Source organism: Ovis aries, chromosome 23, assembly GCF_016772045.2.
Source record: "Ovis aries strain OAR_USU_Benz2616 breed Rambouillet chromosome 23, ARS-UI_Ramb_v3.0, whole genome shotgun sequence".
Taxonomy (NCBI): Eukaryota; Metazoa; Chordata; class Mammalia; order Artiodactyla; family Bovidae; genus Ovis; species Ovis aries.
Genome location: NC_056076.1, coordinates 58,258,477 through 58,271,958, shown reverse-complemented (window position 1 = coordinate 58,271,958; position 13,482 = coordinate 58,258,477). Strand labels below are relative to the sequence as shown.

Below are 13,482 nucleotides of genomic sequence, written 5' to 3'. Positions count from 1 at the left end.
TGGGACAGCTAAGATTTTAGGGAGGACTCAGGAGCACCAGGCACTCTGCTAGGCACTTCCTGTGCACTTAATCTTCTAAACAACAGTCAAGAAAAGAACGGTTTCGAATTTTAAGTTAACTCGCTGAGGGGGCTTTCCCAGGCGGCACTAGTGGTAACAAACCCGCATGCCAGCGCAGGAGATGTTAAGCGACACGGGTTCGATCCCTGGGTCGGGAAGATCCCCCAGAGGAGGGCGTGGCAACTCACTCCAGCATTCTTGCCTGGAGAATCCCGTGGACAGACGAGCCTGGTGGGCCACACTCCGTGCGGTCGCAAAGAGTTGGACACGACTGAAATGATTTAGCAGACACACAGGCATAATCAAGTCTCAAGCGAGAGACCTCAAACGACCTTCCAACTCTTGATGTATCAGCAAAACCGTGAAGGACCAGCTTATTGATGGGTACCTGTGTGAGGGCTTCATTTCACTAAATCAGACTTTAAGGTTCACACGATATAAGGACTATAAACAAAAGATGGCTTCTATAAATAAAAGCTGGCTTCTATACCATCAAAACCCAGACAATTAATTTTGGATTGCAGAAAGAAATACTGACGGCAACAGCCTTGGGCTGGAAGTCTGTGGGGCAGTGGGTTCTGGTTTCAGATGTGCTGTTGACTACCTGCTGAACCCCACCTCCACCCCAGTTTGGGCTCACTGCGGAAAATGAAGAGATAACTATAAATGCTTGATGCATTTCCAGCTATGTAGTTGTTTATTTTTAAACACAGAACTGTGACTTTTCTAACCTGCAAGTTTTTGAAAAACTATTACTGTTCAGATACCCAGAAAGAATCTGTTCCTCACAGAAGAAAATAACCAAAATCACCACCCATCACTAGACCGCATGAGCCAGCAGGAATTTGGTTCCCCGAAAGGCAAGGCTGCCTTGAGAAGACACTCAAGAACTACACCACCTTGACTTCACCTTTGGGTCTCTATGAATCTTTCTGGACACTCAGAATCTCTAATTATGCACAGATGGAGTAATACCTGACTGGGAACAAAAGAACAGACCTGCATTCGGGGGCCCTCATGACCGTCGACTAGAGGACACCTGGCGGGGAATACTCCGGACGGCTAAGAAGGCCACGCTGACTTCGTCTAAAAACACTACTTATTTCAGCTTCCAGATTTACATTAAGGAGAATTTACTCTTCCCCTCAATCTCAAACAGGCCGAACTGAGAACTTCCTGTCTGTGGACGAGCGTTCAAAGAATTCCTTAAATCATGTTTATTTTCGAGAACAAAAGATTTTTCTCAACACCACTTTCAATGTACACTGATTTTATCCTTTTCAAAGAATAAATAAAGCAAAATACCTCCTCGTTTCTTCTCCCAACCTGTCCCTCACCCCAGTGCCCAGTAAAGGAAACACTTAGGTCTTCCCGGCATGCTGTTCTAGCACCGTGCGTCTCTGGTGTAGTCACAGACTCTTCTCTCTCATCGTGATGACCGAAGTCAGGAAAATCTAGCTAATGACAAAGGCCCTGAACTGTGCCTCCAACTTCTCCACGACACCTGCTCCCCTTCCCTGTCCCCAACAGGCCCTTCCAACCCCGAGCACCTTCATGACTTCCCCTGGCTCCCCGATCCTGCTCCTCCCCCAACGAGGCAGAAGAGCCCAGGGACGAGGAGCAGGCTTCTAGTTCCGCCTGCACCCCATTTCTGAGCGGGCAGACCTTGGCCAGGATCTTTGCCTGAGTCTCCTGACCTGCACTACAGGGGGGCGGTGGGGGGCAACAGCATTCAGCTCGCCTCAACGTCTTGGTCTTAAACCTTCGGAAAGGCTACCACGACAGAGAGTGCTGCCTGCAGGTGTCAGGCTGCTGACATCACAGTCTGCCCTCCAACTTTCAGAAGCACACGGCTTTCCTGCCTGCCCTTCACTGACGCGTTTTACTTTTTACTGTACAAACCATTATCTTCTGGCCACCCAAACTGACACCTTCTCATATCTTTCCTCTATCAGCTCTGTTCTGTACTAACTGCTCCCAATCTAGACCCCCACCTCACACGATCTGGAAGGCAAAGGACACCCCATGGGCAACACAACCCAAACCTGAACTCATATTCTACCAGCAGCTGCACCTCCGCAGTCTTTTCCTGCCTCCTGAATTCAGAATCTCAGAGCCAGAAGTAACCTCTGACAAGTTAACTTCAGAGAGCAGCCTCCTCGCCACCCTCCACCCACCCACCCCCCGACACACACACACACACACACACACACACACACACACACACACCCCTCCCCCTCTATCAGGCCCCATATCTAACTGGAGACCAGCGCATGCGTGTGCACACACACGCACGGACGCACGCACGCACGCACGCACGCACGCACAGGCCCCCTGACGCGGTCACCACCTACCACTCCATCGCCATGGCAATGCCTTGGATGGAGCCCTCCTCCCCTCTCCTGGATGGCTGCCGTGGGGCCCCCATTGGATGCCGAAGAGCCTCCATTCCAGGCTCACGGGGCTGCCCTGGGTCCTCTGTCATAAACAGTCTCTCTCTGCCCCTCTGCCTCCACAGGGAAGCGCACCCTGGAGTGGATGGTGCAGGACGGCCTTCGGAAGCCCAGCCACTGCCCGCTTCTTGCCCTCTGCCCACTCACCCACCCGCTCGCTCGCTCCCCCAGGGCCTGTCCACACACAGTCCCTCGGGCTCTGCTTGCCCTACAGGTCGCTGCCTCCCTGGCGTATTTTTACTGGCTTTTTCGGCTCAGAAGCCACCTCGTCCAGGCCTCCTCCCTCTAAACTTGGCACTAGGTGGCCCATTCACATTCCTATCATAGCATCCGTGCACTACTTCCCACTCGCCTTTCCTCTCTGGATGCCTTTGCCCTCAGTCCTCGCAGTGCCTAGCACAACTTCTGGGCTTAGGAAACACGCCGCAGCTGCTCCATGGATGAAAGAACCCCCAAATTAATGCTGATCCCCGCGTCTCAGGCTCCCATCCCTTGTTTTTCATCACTAGGACCTCAGTCCACTTGTTCTTCCTGATCTCAAACGCTATTTTATCCGCAAAAAAAAAAAAAAAAAAAAATCTGCTTCCAAAATCTCCCTACTTCATGGCTTTGAGATTACTGGCACATTTTCACCTCTTTAAAAGACATAAAAGCTGAAAAATAACTTCAAATATTAAAATAACGCCAATATTTTGAAACTCAAGAAATCAAGTTATAATTAACGTAAGTTCTTGATGCAGCTAAGATTCCGTACCCCATTCCAAAATTTCGATTCTGGCACTGGCTGGTGTTTTACGGAACCTGAAGACAAATGCAAAAATTAAACTGCCAAATGGCTCTGAAGGGATCAGCAATAACTGCTGAGGGAGATAAAGGCGGTTTCACCACTTGCAGGTTCTTGTTTCCACTTTTGGCTAATTCCGATTCGTTCTGGGTTATAAAGCCTGTCATCCCGTTAGTGAGTGGTCTATTATCATGAACATCTCTCATGTGTCCTCGGACAGCATTTGCTACGAAAAAGGTACTTGGGAAGTCTTAACTGCAGCTGACAACGCTACATCTTTTTGTGAGCTACAACCAGCTGAATTTACTTTCATCCTAACTTTGAGTTCTTACCTACTCACCATGACCCAGCCATCCCACCCCTCAGTCGTCTGTACCAAACAGACATAAAAACTCACGTTCAGACAAAGACCCCTATGCAAATTTTTACAGCCACTTTATTCTGGGAACAGGATTACAAATAAAAAAAAAAACTGGAAACAACCCTCGTGTCTTTCAACGGAAGAACAGAGAAACAAACCACGGCACATCCATAGAGAGGTCTACACGACTCAGCAATCAAAGAAGACGCAAGTATGGATACACAAAACAATGTGGATGGACTGCCCTTCAGATGCACTCTGTAACTGAAGGAAGCTATTTGCATGGCATTCTGGAAAAGACCAATACAAGGTCAGAACAAATTGGTGGCTGCCAGGGGGATGGGAATGCAGAGGAGCTCTGACCACAAACGGACAGCAGGTGGGAAGGTTTCAGGAGATTGAACAACTCCCTGTAGGTAACGGTGGGGCAGACACGGCGCTACGCACTTGTCAAAACCCTTAAGACTGCACACCGTGGAGTAAGTTTTATTGTAGGTAAAGAAATGGTTAATCGCTTAACCACGACACACTTAGAGATCATACACCAAACACAGGCACACCTCCTCTGACTGCACTTGGCTTCATTGCCCTTCACAGATACCAGGTTTTTAAAAATATTGAAGCTTTGTGGTAACTGCCCATCATCAGATGACAGCTAACATTTTCTGCAGCAATAAAGTATTTCTGACATAGTGTTTCTAGACACAATGCTGCTGCTGCTGCTGCTAAGTCACTTCAGTCGTGTCCGACTCTGTGCAACCCCATAGACGGCAGCCCACCAGGCTCCCCCATCCCTAGGGATTCTCCAGGCAAGAACACTGGAGCGGGCTGCCATTTCCTTCTCCAAAGACATTAGGCTATTACACACTTAATAGACTACAATGTAAACATAACTTTTATATATACCAAGAAACCAAAAAAATTCCAGGGACTTGTTTCATCGCCATGGTCTGGAACCTACTGTGGTGGTCTGGAACCCATACCCACAATATCCCTTGGGGTAATGCCTGTGTAATTAACACAAAGGTACAGATTTCCTTGGGGCTCCCCTGGTGGCTGAGCGGTAAAGCGCTTGCCTGCCAGTGCAGGAGACGCGGGTTCTATCCCTGGGTCAGGAAGATTCCAGAGAAAGATAATGGCAGCCCACTCCAGTACTCTCGCCCGGGAGAGTCTGTGGGGCCGCAGATTTCCTTCCCCTTTACCAGGTGTGTTTGTTAGTATTATTGTGTTGCTACTGTAGGGCACTGATGAGGAAGAGATGTTAAGGGAACGCGGGGGGGGGGGGGGGGGGAGCAACCCCAAATCGTCCCCCAGATCTTCCCTGCAGCCCCCGCGCTGGCAACCTCGGCTCCAGCTGCGAACAGCTAAATGGAGTCCCACCAAGAATACAGGAAAGGTCACTCAAACGCAACGGGAGACCGATGGCACCCCCCAGCGGAGCCCAGGAACGCATTCAAGGGGAGAAACAAGGCGGGAGGCTGGGGGTCTCCCCGAACAAATCCTCCAGTTTTAATTCATCCCCTGGAAAGATTCCGCAGAAAATTCCATCCACATGTCAGCCTCAGCTTTCCTCCTTCCTTTAAAAAGGAGTCAAGGCGGGAGGGGGCAGGGGAATCTCCTTGCGAGAAGAGACAGCAAAAACACAGAGAACATGAGTTCTCCAAAAGCAGGAGGCTGAGAGTTCTAGAAACCCCTGACCCCATATTCTTCAAGGTAGAAAAAGTGACTCCAAGAGGCCAACAACAAGAACAAGCCAAGGTTCACCACCTAGTGACACTTTCTTTCCAGTGGACCCACCCCACCCAGCCAGAGGCACACATTCCCCCCCGGAGGGACGGCCGGCCCAGGACCCTGGGAGACCCCTCAGGCAGCCCCGCTGAGTGGGCCGGGGGCCCAGGTGTGCAGCCTGCATGGTGACGGGGACAGCGGGGCGAGGGCTGGCCCCGCCTGGGTGCCTCCCTGCTCCCGGCCTGGCTCCTTCTGGGAAAGGGGACGCTCTGGCTTCTCCACACTCACATTCCTGAGCCCAGGAAACTCTGGTTCCCCTCCCAGGAGTCCCAGGTCTGTGACAGGCTCAGAGCCCGGCCCGATATCACCACCTGAGACAAACCTCAGGCCGAGATGAGCTCCTGATTGCAACCCTGGAGAACCAGCTCTCCGACCTGCAACGGCCCTCTGCAGCTGGAAAGACAGGCCTTCGTACAAAACACATGCTATTTTCCAGGAGCCTTTGCAGGAGCCGGGGTCGGGGGGGAGGGGTGGAGAGTAACAAAGCTAAAAACCACAGAGAGTAAACCAGAACATTCTGGGACACGCCACGCCTTAGGAAAAAGGCTTTTTAAAACATCCTTTTCAAGGATCTGTCGCAGCAGGGGGTCAGTTGTCAGAGTTAAATAAAAATCACTGACTTTCTAAAGACAGGAGTGAAGGACTCAATTATTTAAAAAACAGCTTATTGTATTAAGCTAATTAAGGGCTATCATATTACCCATCTGAGTTTTAGCTAGCACCCTAAAAGCAGGAACAGCGTATCATGCAACGTGGACTGGGATCTGCTTTGCAAGCAGATTTCGGCCACATTCAGACACAGAACCTCTGGCAGGCAAAAATGTAGAACTGAAAACCAATTTTCACACAGTGATTTGTAAAGAATTCTGTTCCATCGCATAAGCTATTTACTGGTCTATCAGCCCGAGATTACATTTATCTCTATTAAATACCACAGCAAGCACTCTGAGCTAACCATGTGCTGTTGTTTCTCAGTATCATCACACGCTGGATGCTCTGAAATCATGAGAAAAAAATTTAACAATAAAACCCTCGCATACTTGACACCCTTCACTGCAGAAACTCTGCCCACCAACCGCCAGCACACAACCTCTCCTAAGACCCTCGGCATTTCTGAAAAGACGACTCTGCCGAATGCAAAAAGGAACAAAATATCCTCTACAAAGTAGGGGAGACAGGTTGTTTTCCATTGTGCCTTCCATGGGCTCCCTTTGACTGTACTTTGACCAAACCAGAAGCCAGAACTCTGCTATCCGTAGCTGAGATCATCTTGGGTTGGATTCTGGTGCTGCTGGCTTCCTGTCTAGGGAAGCTGCAGTCTTTTTCACAAGGAACCCCAAAGTGAAATGCTTCATGTTCTCCTGCAAGCTCTCACTGCCTTTGTTCCTTACTTTGCCACCACTCATTACTGCCTGCTTCTCTCTCCTCCTCAAAAACCTCTTGGAGGATGCATAAAAATACCAGCTGAAATCAAACTGTCATCTTGTAAGGCATTGGACATTGTCTGCCATCCACTGCTGTAAAGCTTTGAGTTAACAAGCATCTTTGCACAGAGGAAGCCATACTACCCAGCCTCCTCCTGGCACCACGTTAAGTATTCCACATTAAACTGTATGCCACAAATAATCCACTGGCAAACTCACCATTCACAGCCCCCCAGATCAATAAAAGCCATTCCACCACTCGACTCGGAGTGAAAAGCCTTTCAGGTTAACACACAGAGCGAGGTAAAGAGAAAGGTGATGAATGAACAAAAGGCAAATCTACCTTCAGACTCCTCAAATCCCTAAAAGGTGGCCAGGACGCCTGGATTTTTGGCAAAGTCCTTCCCTTTTTCTGTAATCTTTGGGGAGAAAAAGCTACTCGTGTACTGCTTCAGTCTTATGTAAAACAGTGCATTCTCCACAAGGCCCTGACGCCTACCATTCTCTCCAACTTGCTTCTTTTCAGGCCTGCCTCTTCTAAATGACCAGCCACATGCGATTTAATGAAGTCATTCTGATTTCACCCTGATAGCAACACCCTCATAAAAGTCCCTCTAATCCCATTAAACTTGGCTAACGTTATGAGTATTTCCTCTCCACTCTCCACCCAGTATTATCTCCAGGGTCCCAAGCCACTGTCAGTCTGTGTCTGAACGGAGCTTCAAATAAATACTTAAATTCATGCTCAGAATATCGTTTCTCACCTTGTGAACCTTGACCTTTTGGAAAGACTTTGGACCAGTGTTCAGTTACTGTCACACGGTTGCATTCTCTGCAAATATGAAAGGGTTAAAGGCAGCCCCAGTCAACAGGCCTACAAGGAAAAAAAAGACAGCATGTATGCCTTGCAGCATCACTGGAATGCATTTATGCTCATTTCCTAGAACAATGGTGTTACCTTTTGGCCTTCATATCAGCCAGACGTATCCCCAACACCCTTTAGGAGCTTCTAAAACAAAAAGCACAAAACGGAACATACCCTGCAAGAGAAGAAAAGCATGCAAAGTAGCATTCTCCAGCAACAAACAAACTACCATTACAAATCCATCAGTTCATTTGGGTTTGGTTTTGTTAAAAATGCAGAGCAAGAGAGAGAGAAGAGAACTGCAGAAACCCAGTGTCCCCACCCTACCAAGGCACATTTTTTGTCTTTAGGAAGGGCCATAAATCTCAGCTCCTTGTCCATCCCTTAAGCAAAAGAAAAAGGCAGGAAAAGCCCAAGTCATCTCAAGCTTGCAAACCTGCACATTTTCCCCCATCTTCTCTACACAGAATCTTCTAGGGCTCCGTTAGTCACGTACCCGTGCTGTGTGCTGTCTAAGTGTGCGTTCACATAGTGTGTTGGGACGGTCCCTTCCTGCAAGCGCCTCGGCTTTTGGCTGCCATGAAGGGAGGAAGCTGCTATCCCACTGTAGTAGCTCAGGGACTGCATTGTGTTCAGGAGCTGATCTGCCTCAAACCAGTTTCAGCCGGTTCTGGTCACCCTACATAAAAAAGCTATGGCAACCCTCGCTGAGTTGCCAACAAGTCCCTGAAAATCAGCAGCAGAGGGGGGCATCTCGCTGGGGCTGGCTGCCCCTCTTCGGGTCCTGGGGAGGAGGGGTGGGTCCTCGAGTGTCCCCCCACCATCCCCATCACCCCGCGCGAGCGCACAGCCTTGGAGAGGCTCACCTCTCCAGCACCCCAGAGCCCCTCGGACCCACCCCTCGCCTCCGGCCCGAGCCCACCGCGGAGCCCTGCGGCCCGCGCCTTGCTCCTCCCCGCACTTACCTCCCACAACCTGGCTCACATCTTTGTGTACGTGTGGTGTCAAGCGTGTGCGCTCTGGCTTGGTGGCTGACCACGAGCCCCCCAAGAAAGAGCCATCTACGTGTGTGTCTGCTCCCCCTGCCCGCGCTGGCGGCGGGAGCCGGCCTGGGCCCCCTGGCAGGGTGGTGCTGGCTTGTTGACCAGGCTCCTCTCCGCCTGTCCCCCCCAGCCCCCTCCTCCCGGCCCTCTCCTCGCCCTCCCTGTCACCACCAGCACCAGCACCACCAGCGGGGCCCCCCCAGTCTCCTCCTCCTCCGACCTTCTCTCCTTTCAAGCACCTGGGGGTGGGGGGGGAGCCCAAATCCCTTCACCTCGGGCCAAAAAAAAAAACAACAAAAAGCCTAGGGATGTCTGGGTGGGGGGTTGCGGGGGGCAGACCCGGGGACCGAGGGGGCACAGAGGCCTTTTAAAAAATGCGCTGCGCACCGCCGGCGCTGGAGCGGGGAGGAGGCGGCGCTCACGTGGCCCCCCTCTCGGAACCGGCGGGGCCTAGCCAAACCGGCGGGGCCTCGGGTGCCCCCTACCCCCCCACACAAGGAGGCCGGCGGGGCGCGAAGGCCGGCGGTCCCCGAGGCCGGCCGTGGGACAGGCCGCGGCGATCAGGCCCAGGGACCAGAGCCACACGCGCCGGCCGGCGATCGCCAAGGCCCCGGGCACGAGGGGCCGGCGCCCCAGCCTCGCCCCCCGGGGGGAGCGCCCGCCCGCCCGCGCGCGCCCCGCTTCCTCCGCAGCCCTGCGCGCCCCGCGGCGCACACCCACCCCCGGCCCGGGGTCGGCCCTCGCAGCGGTCAAGCCCGGGCGTCTGGGCCGCAGCTCGGATGACCTTTGTTCCGCGCGGCGCCGCCGGCGGCTGCTGCTGCTGCTGCTGCTTCCATGCCACGGGCGTGTCGTCGCATCCCCGCCGCCGCGGCCGGGCTGTGCGTGAGCGGCGGGGCGGCCTCGCCCGCCGGTGCCGCCGCCGATGCTGCCGGTGCCGCCGCCCCGCCGCCGCCGCCGCCGCGGCCTCGCCGTGCGCCCGGCCCGGGCCCCGCGCGCCTCCCCGGGCGCCGCGCTCTAGGCCGCGCGGCGGCGGCGGCGGCGGCGGCGGGGCGGCCACGCCGGGGCCTACGACGGGGGTGCGGGCCCCGGGCGGCGGGGCGGCGGCGGAGGCTCGGCCCGAGCCGAGAGCGAACAAAAGGGAGCGCGGGCGAGGGGGAGGGGGCGGCCGGTGGGGGGGGCAGGGAGGCTCGGGGAGAAGGAGGCGACACGCGAAGCCCCGCAGCCCGCGGGCGCCCGGCCGGTGCCGGCTCGGCGCAGGGCAGCCGAGCCCCGCCGACCCGCCCGTCTGCGGCCGCCGCTCCTTCGCCCGGGGCCGAGGGCAGGGCCGGTGGCCGTGGTGGTCGTGGTGCTGGAGGCGCGGGGCTGCGGGCAGGGCCGCGGCTGCCTCCAACGACATCGCAGCCTCTCGCCCGGTCCTCTCCACGGCCCCAAGCCGCAACTTACTCGAGTGGAAGGAAGCAAGGCCTCGCCAAAGATGGTTGCAAAAAGATCTTGAAGCCAAGGCGCTGGTGTTTTGTGATCCTCGCAATGGTGGCAAAGAAGTCAGAAGAGAGCACGCTATCTTCAGATGCATTACATCTGAAATTCTCCCTGGAGGTGGAAGAAGGGGGCTCTCTCCTAGGTGGTTAGTGGTTTGGAGCCCTTTTCGCCTTAAACTGAGCCACAAAAGGATGGAAGACACCCCCTGGGGTGGGGAGAAAGCCCTGGTGTAAAAGACACACGTTTTCCTTTTCAGAGAAAAAGCCACTGGGGCCAGATTGAAACATGGCATGTTCGGTTCATGTAGTCCTTTTTTTTTAAATGGGGGAATGATATTGAGTAAACAAGATGTAATAGCTGGGTCTTTAAATTCAAGAAGGGAGATGTGTACAAATGTAACAAGCACGTAGTGTACCTACAGCAGGTGGTCACGGCCTCCAGAACGCAAAAAGATACATACATAAACCCCATGTAAAGATCACAGACGTGTATAATCCTTAACACGCCCAGATGGAGACAACATATTACCACAGATCAGGTATGCAGTTTATCCAGCCCTGGGTCCTGGTTCCCACACGGTTCACAGACATGCACTGGGTCGAAAGGTTTTTTGTTTTGGGGGTGTTTTTTGTTTTTTTTTAACGTGAGAAAGCCCCAAATCAAGTGCACTGTGCTTACCCGGAAAATAGGACAAAATGGAAGGATCCGAAAACTGCCACCATAACCTCTTAAAAAGGCTCACTCCTGTTTAATCTCATTCTGCAGATACTAGTAGTTCTCCAGGAGCCGTGCAGACTCACAGCACAGGAAGCTTTTCTGTGCTTTATTTTAAATATTGGCTAATATTTGCAAAGTGTGCTGAAAAGTTTTCTTTGTTTTCTAAACCTCAGTGTGTCTCTTCTCTGCATTAACTTCCATCGAGGAAGCCATTGTTCTCTGTTATGGGGTCATTGTCTGATGTAAATTGGAAGGAGCATTTTTGCTATTTAAGACTTTTCATGTAAATGAACCAAATGATTGTCTCACAGAAGAGTTGTTGGTCTTTAACTGCCAACTGCACCTTGTTTGGAGTTGCACATAGATTGAGATACATATTTACACGTCTTTAGAAAGACCTGTGTGATCTGCAAGTTCTGCAAACCACTGGATCACATTTATCAATGTTACAAGACAATGAAATTGAAACTCATCTTCTTTTAGCCTGAAAACAGCGCCAGTACCCTGTGGGCTGAGTTTCAACTTTACTTGGGCTTGATTTCATTTGAAAGGAGGCCTTTTTTTCTTCTCTCAAAGGTGGGCCTTTATTAATATGCATGTGAAAACATGACGTGCATTGAAATAAATACAAGGCCTTGCTTATGAAATCTTGATACACTACACAAATTACAATGTATGGAATTTCATAACCTCCCTACCTGCTGTAGTAAATCCTAGCTTTCTTAAATTTAGAATCTTTGTGTACTTAAAATACTTTCTTGCCCCTCCCCCAATTCCCTTCTTCCAAGAGTTGAAAGCACAGCATAGAGTGTTTGAATGGTTTCAAGAACTGTACTCCCCAAACTCAAATCTGGATTGCTTATGGTAAAGAGCCTTCGTTTGTAGAACTGCCTCACATGGCTTCATAATGTCAAATACTTTTTGAACAGAGCTTAATTACAAAGCCCGGCATTTTGGTCAAGCCTCGGCTGGAGGAAATTTGTTTGAAAGCGCAATTCATCATTTGCACAAGCGGCAACAGTTAACATTGCATCTGCTTTTAAAAAACCCTAAACCAACCAAAAGTAAAAGATAATTTCTTGCAAATTATCTTTGTTCATTTTTACAAAGAGGATTTCAGAGAAATCCCTTCTCCAGGTAGACCATTAGTGAAAAGCAAAGTACCCATTCATCTTAATTCTATGAAATCACTGAATTTCACAACAGAAAAAACCAATTTTAGAATAAGTTTTTAAAAATAAAAACACTACCCCTCTTCCAAAAAATCCATACAAAGGTTCATTCTGTTATTGTGCTATTTTGGACACCACTCTGCTTTGAGCAACAATAGTAGTAAAGAATGAAATAATCTATTATTTGACTGCTGTAGATAAGAAAGGGCAAAACAAAGAAATCATACTATTCTTCTGCCAAATAGAAACTAAAGGAATTCCAAATCCTTTGGGATTTTGTTGGTGTTTTTACTGCTAACTCTTAAATGTCTTCGTTTTTCCTCCAATCAGTGAATTGCAAAATCCCAGGTTTTTCTTTTTTTAAAGCCTTTTGTGGTTTGAAGAGGCATTGCAGGCACATACAGATAGTCAATCTACATATATCATACTTTCCCTCTGAATTCTATGAAATTGGGAAATTCCTTTGTTGGGCAGAGCATACAAAAGGTGTGCTCCTTGTGGAAGAGAAGAAGGAAAACAATAAGAAAAGCCTTTTCTTTATCTCACCATCAAAAGGCCTGACAAACCACACCTTAAACTGACGGTCCCCTGACTTGAGCTGACACATTTTTTTAGCTCAAAACTAAGCTAGGCCTAGGTGTTTATAGAGTTCCATATGTTAAATCTGTTGGCTTGTTTTCAAAGGAATTATTACACTATTTGACAGTAGGATTATAATTCTAAGATCTGTAGCTGATCCATCTCAAGGGCTGAGCAAAATATTGATAGAACCAGAATTTTTTTTTCAAGTTTTCAAAAACATACCCTTGAAAGAAATCATAACCAGATTTAAATTATTAGCAACCTGCCAGGAAAAGACTGAGTGGAGACCTAAGAGAGGATTCCTCTTCGTATTTGTTAGTGATTCCGTAAACAGGTCCCCTTTCCCGAACCTCCTTTGGAAATACCTGTAAAGCCTTCACTAGGAGACCTGAAGCGGTGGGGCTGTGTCCTATTAAAAGATAAGCTGAGATGCATTAAAAAATGTTTAATTTGATTTAAGTTGATTTGAGCAAAAATCTATTCCAAGAGGGCAGTGCCAAACAGGAAGTGGCGGGGCTCCACCCACAGAGCTGGGGAGAGGTAGAGAGGAGGTGAGGATGCGCAGGGAGGAAATTACTTGATTGGCTCCGGCTTAACGTGTAGTTGGCTGTTTGTGATTGGTCATCCTCATCGGTTTTGATTTCCTAACCTTGAAGTATTTTTGGGCTTAGATTTTGATTTATTTACGTAAGTGGCCAGGGTATTGGCGCCACCTCAGTTTAATGGACTTGTCACTTAACGAATTTCATGATGC

At 50.4% G+C, this 13,482-nt stretch overlaps 1 protein-coding gene across 9 annotated transcripts in view; it reads right to left on the bottom strand.

Annotated features, from left to right (window-relative positions):
- ZNF532 (zinc finger protein 532) overlaps nt 1-13,482 on the bottom strand; it is a 132,634-nt gene that overhangs the window by 106,897 nt on the left and 12,255 nt on the right. For 2 of the 9 annotated variants that reach the window (XM_060405569.1, XM_042239128.2), the window contains exons 1-3: nt 8,232-8,360; nt 7,829-7,910; nt 7,635-7,744 (exon numbers count right to left, since the gene is read on the bottom strand). The exons of 1 other annotated variant lie outside the window; for it this stretch is intronic. Coding sequence is in view for 1 of the 8 variants with exons in the window: in XM_042239126.2 (XP_042095060.1) it covers nt 10,222-10,351 (130 nt within the window). In the remaining 7 variants the exon portion in view is untranslated. Of the gene's footprint in view, nt 1-7,634; nt 7,745-7,828; nt 7,911-8,171; nt 8,361-8,700; nt 9,435-9,498; nt 9,795-10,221; nt 10,451-13,482 lie in introns of those variants that run through there. 6 more of the 9 variants (XM_060405573.1, XM_060405570.1, XM_060405574.1 and 3 more) reach the window with 6 other exon arrangements.